Below are 6,000 nucleotides of genomic sequence, written 5' to 3'. Positions count from 1 at the left end.
TATTTAGATTTGTCATCTCTTTCCTGCTCCATCGCTGCTTGTATTTGTTCTTCCATTTCATGCATGCTGGAACAGTACATGATGATGAGCAGCTGAAAACACTGTCTTCATAACAGTCTAGTAACCCTAACCTGGAAGACGAAAGATAAAATAAAATAAATAAATACAGCTGCTAACCTCCACACAGATGAGGCCTAGATTTGTAAATTTGTATGTCATCACTTCAAATCTGTTATTCTTGTCTCACTTCTTCATCCTGTGTCCTATAAATTATAGAAAAATGAGCACTCTTTGGTAAGTCTATTACTGATGGTACGATGTGTACCTAAAAATGATTACCCATGATTTACTGGGACACCTGAATAGAACAACACCATTGTCAATATTATTAGTAAGAGAGCACTTTCCCTACTATGCCAAGTAAAAATGAATTGACCTTAAAAATATCCATGCTGAAGTTCAATACGTCTACGTACTGTGTTACTGCAATGTCTGCTGAAGTTAGTATGTTAACCAGCTAGCTCCTAATCCTATAACCATTTTTACGGCATAGGCGATAAATAATTGTATGAATAATAGAGTAAACATAAGTAATAAAGATATTTTTCACATATTTTCTGTACACTGTATGAAGTTTCTCTCTGGCTGAACTAAGACGAGCTTAACAGCCTTGTAAACAAATGGTAAAACGCAGCATTAAGCAGTTATGCTGCCCCCTACAGTTCTGGAGCGTTTTTTCAGCAACACCAGACACTGCCCTGTAATAAAATCATCTTATAAAGATGTTATAGCTAATGTGTGAGACAGTAGTTACATCCGAAAGACACAGAGCAAAATTATGTTTGCAGGATTCACTCATCCTTTAGCTTTAGGTTTTAGTCTTTTTCTTTTTGACTTTCTACACTCGCTAGTTGCCAACTTTGTTTACTTGACACTACTCAGAAATCAGTTGCACAGACAAGGTAGTTTCTTGAGGTTGCATGTTATGTTTATGTCATGTTCGCCGACTCCCTTCCTCACTTTCTGACGTATATCATCTGGCGTTTATCTGGAGGTTATAGCAGCAGCTTATCAAATGACACACACTGGTATCTTGAATAAATGTATGGATTTCTCTGGGTTTGAACATTGTTGGAGGCATCTGGGCTAATGGAAATACAAAACATAATGAAATTTATATTAATGGCCAAGTTGTTCTTTGTCATTTTAATGAAGAGATGTTAAATATTATATCTTTACATTTTTTACACATTTCACAATATTATTGATTTGATTAATCTTAAATGTTGGTTGGAAACAATTGGTGACTAAAATGATCCATCTGTCTTTTATCACAGTATAGTAGCTTTTAGCCTCTATGATGTCTGTGAGACGAATAATTATCCAAATTTAATTAAACTTTTGTCACAGCAGCTAATGGGTGATTGTGTAATTTCTAATCAATTTTGAAACGCCTTTTCTTTCAAGAATAAGATGTGATTAGCTTGCTGCTGGGTGAGTGTCATTCAGTGGACCTTCAACTATGGAGCTATTCATAGCAACACTGGTCTGAATATAGCTTTGCTTGCCAGTTAGGTCGTCTGGGTCAGCATTTATAAAGCCTTAATCACAGAGACCGGACCGTGCTGCTAATGCAATAGCAAACATGGGACGAGTTCAGGCTGCCTCATTAGATTTAAAGTTCTGGGGTTCATAATGTTGCAGCGTGCAGGTAGAAGAGAAAAGACTTCATGCAGTAAATGAGCCACAGGTATGACAGGCTCAGATCCACCGCATGGTTTATGTACAGTTACACCTAAATGGAAGTTCAAATGAAATCACGGAGTCATAGTTCTTCAACATGTTTGAATATTTCCGATGTGTTAAATAAATCACATGTTAGCAGAGTGAAAAGTCTTCACTTTATAATACAGACGTCAATTTTTTGAAGTTATGTCTCAACACTCGAAATATTTAGAGTTTAATCTTGAAGTGTTCCGACTCAAAATTGTATTTTTTCTCCTCAAAGTCTCTCCTTTCCCCCCTAAACTTTGCCTTAGTACCGCAGTTGTGTTATATAATATATAATATAATATGCTAATACTTGTGTGAATAATCCAGTGAAGATGTTCAGCCTTGTGTTACCCTTTCACAAGTACTTTGTTCTTTTCGGACACTTATTTTTTACAGTTACGGTGACAGACTCTCTCTACACACTCCTACAATCATATTTTGAGGGTAATTTATTTAATAAAAGAGACAAAACATACAGGAAACAAAGTTAAAGATAGGTCTGATTGCTAGCATTTTTTTCCTTATCGCAATAATATTGTTATCATGAAGGTAAAATCTGACATGGTGACAGCCCTACTTAGTACCTTGGTGAACTAACAAGGCACCATTTCGAAACTAATTAACTGGTCTACAGCAAAATAACATGACAAACTTAAAACAGAAGTCAGCATCATGACCCAAGCATGTAACACACAGGAGACATCTTAACTAAGTCAGTGTACATCTGAACTTTGATCCAATTACTGAAATATACATTTATCATTAGACATTCATGGTCACTTAATGAACTAAGTGCCCTTCAAGCAACAAGCATTACATCGGTCCAGTTGGTCTACAGCAAGGAGCTCGACTGACAATACCATCCTAATCAGATTGAAATCTTCAGGGGAACTCTCTCCTGGTTAGTGTTACTTGGCTGTTTGGGGTTCTGGTAGGACAGTCTCACAAATACGACAATGAGGATAGTTCCTGCAAGTAAAAAAACAAACAAACAGACAAAAAAACAGGCAGAATTCAACAAAATTGCTTTGTTACTGCTGATATTTGTCTAAAATACAGTGTATTGGCACCTTTTCATGAAGCCCAGACAAATCTAATGCCACCCACAACAATCCTGAATTACCAAATACTACTTCTGCTGAAGCTCGTGACGGAGCTTTTCCAATCACAAAGGTGTTGCACTGGCATCAAGACTGTTTTCATCTGACTCTTCTTACCTATGACTGCAAATGTGCCAAGCAGAATGCCCACCGCAGACTGAATAGTTGGCATGCCCTCTAGCTGCTTGGCGGCCATTTTGCAGTTCCCTCTGACGTTGCAGGGACACACTGTCACTAACAGGGAGAACAAACAGACCTTTCAAAAGTCGCACAACAGAGTAGCTCTGACAAAACAGGGAAATACAACTGAGGGGGACAAATTGTGTTATGTTCACTGGGGCTCAGCAAATAAGGAAGGAATCAAAGTTCTATCAACATGACTTTCTAAAATATCATAATGTACAAGTTCATCTTTACTGCAAAACTGCAAACAGGGAACACCAAAGCAGCACTTACATCAGACACCTAATGTATCTTCATAACCATATACAGTAGTTCAACCTAAGTTGTGTATAAGATGCTCTGTGTGTTCTGTATAAGGTGTCAGCAGGCCGTGCAGGGAAGAACAGTCTTAAGAGAGCTGTGTAATCACAAGCCTGGAAAAATCATTTGTAAAGTCCCATTGCATCATTGTCAAACAAGAACAGCGCGAGGACAGGCTAGCACGCAGAGGTTGAACTTTATTGATTGTTCCTACGCTCACATTCCATAACTTCCCCGTGCTCGATGAAGCCCATCGGTGGGAGAGTCGGCATTACCTGGCAGGTTTATGAAGGTGCTCCTGGGAGGAGAGCTGCTGTCAGAGATGGTGAAGGGCACAGTGTAGACCTCTGGGGCCAGGTATGGGATGTTTAGGGACAGGTTGGTGTGGGTGTCTGACAAAGGACAGAACATGGGCTTGACGGTGAAATGACACATTAAAAGCAGTTTATTACGTTATTGGTATGAAATTATATATTAGACTAAAGCATGGTTTTATTTTGCTTTATCAAAAAGGTAAAGGTCTCCAAAAGTGTCTCCTGCAATCTTTAGAAAGACAAATTATTGGCTTTTGAAGATTTTAAGTTTTAATTACAATTACTGCAAAAAAAAATTGCTTTTCATACTGATGTAAATTCACAGTCACGTATATAAAGACTTTTACTATTCATATGGATTACTTTCACTTTACCAAAGGTCTATTTTAACATCCTTACTTTTACTCAAGAAGGATTTTTGGGGTGCTTTTTACTGAACTGTCGCCTGCTCTACTTCAGACTACGTTAAAAATAATGTGTGCTGCCTGGTACTGGTACTTAAGTTGGAAGAATGGCTCAATTCTGGTTTCTTACACTGGAAAAAATGTCTAAATGAGTCAAGACATTGTAAAAAGAAAATGTTTCTGTCTTGTTATAAGTTGAGAAATCTCATAATGGAACAAGTAAAAAATCTCTAAAAACATGGGTCATATATCTCACAGAAATGTATCTTATATTAAGTCTAGAGACAAATATACTTGTTATTGTACCGTGTAAATTCTGCCCAAAAGAAGGGAACGCATAACTTCCTGTCTGGCACATCACATATCAGAAAAGTAAATCCTTAAAGGGCGTTAAAATAAACTAAATGCTTTGTCACATCTTATAGGAGTCACCTCACACCTCATTACTTTATTGTGGATATGCCACCACATGCAGCATTACAAAAAATATACAGTTTTTTTACAGCCAAAGGAACAAAAGTCAGGAGTCGAAAGACATCCATACAACTGTGCCACTATACAACACTGTATGGAGGTCTGCAGTGTGTGAGTCTCTCATCTTATCTCTGTACATCAGTCTAAAATACACGTCTGGCTGCATGACGTAGAAGTCCTGTCCTCGAAGGAGAAGTGTTTTATCAAGTTGTTTGAACTCTTATCTGAAGGTCTTCAACTGCGCGCTTGCACCTCAACCATCATTCCCCTTCATGTCGGGGACACATGAGCTGTGTAGCACTTCTGCAGCGGTTGTTAATGTATTTTATCATCTATCGGCACCGATGTGACGTGTTAGCAGGATGGATCGGTGACCACCTGCCTTCTCAGAGCTATTTTGGATACCTGCGATAGCTTAAGTATTTTTGAACATCATTATGCAATTAAATGCGTTAAAGGAAGACTGGATGTATGTCATATATGAATAACTGAATGCTGCCTCATTTACTGAAAGTCTGTCATATGGTACATTTGAGACACACAGATCCACACAAACGTGTTCACCTTTTCAGGAGAGGCTGACGCTGTGGCGTGCAAACTCTACAGCTGACATTATCGTTGGCACAAGTACACATTATTGGTACGAGCATCAGTGGCTGTGACCAGGTGCAAAGCATTCTGGGAGCTTCTCTTTTTAGCCTCCATTAACTGGCAGGAACCCAGCGGTGACGCCAGAGAAATTACACAGAAGATATAATTACAGCTGGGCTCAATCAATACCAACAGGAACAGGGGAGTGAAAGAGGGAGATAAAAAAAAAAAACCCTGGGAGGGAAGCAGTCGAACTGTTTGAATGACTAAACGACAGACGTCACGGCGGTAAATTGTTTGCATTAAGCGAGCCCAACACTCGCAGCTCCCAACTGCAAAAAAGAAAAAGGGTAATCAAATTATACCTCCCATCTCAGACAGAAATTATGCAGGAAGAAAATAGAACATGGCAATTTGCACAGCCTCAGGGGCAGATCACTGTGTTCTTTGACTACCTGTGCTCACATAAGGCATATCGCCCTTTTTAATTCATACATGTCAAAGTGACTTAAAATGTTGAGCACACTGTGACAAAGTCATGTCCGCTCACTGCATTTAAAAAATCCATGAATAAGTAATGTTACATAGCACGGACATCAAATCAACTTCCTCTCTGTCTACATTATTCAACAGCAGGCTGATTCGGATCAAATGACTGGACTTAACATTTTACTCTGTCCACTCTAGAAGACACAACATTTACATTTTCATTTCAGACCATCTCAAAGTACAGGATAACGTATACATTTGTCCGTGTCACGGTGATCGAACATACTGTGTATGATACACTAATTCAAATAGAAAGTCTGTTTGCTTTAATGAGAGGTAACGCAGGTCAGATGTCGGCACAAGATGCTGTGT

The 6,000-nt window shown here is 38.7% G+C and overlaps 1 protein-coding gene across 1 annotated transcript in view; it reads right to left on the bottom strand.

The window, feature by feature from the left end:
* Positions 1-2,199: 2,199 nt before the first annotated feature.
* The window catches only part of cdh16 (cadherin 16, KSP-cadherin), a 28,995-nt gene continuing 25,194 nt past the window's right edge, over positions 2,200-6,000 (bottom strand). Inside the window, exons 16-18 of the mRNA XM_037096586.1 lie at positions 3,632-3,748; positions 2,991-3,107; positions 2,200-2,742 (exon numbers count right to left, since the gene is read on the bottom strand). Coding sequence (XP_036952481.1) covers positions 2,642-2,742; positions 2,991-3,107; positions 3,632-3,748 — 335 coding nt within the window. The 3' untranslated portion in view covers positions 2,200-2,641. The remainder of the gene's footprint in view (positions 2,743-2,990; positions 3,108-3,631; positions 3,749-6,000) is intronic.

Source organism: Acanthopagrus latus, chromosome 4, assembly GCF_904848185.1.
Source record: "Acanthopagrus latus isolate v.2019 chromosome 4, fAcaLat1.1, whole genome shotgun sequence".
Taxonomy (NCBI): Eukaryota; Metazoa; Chordata; class Actinopteri; order Spariformes; family Sparidae; genus Acanthopagrus; species Acanthopagrus latus.
This window is presented reverse-complemented; position numbering and strand designations above follow the sequence as displayed.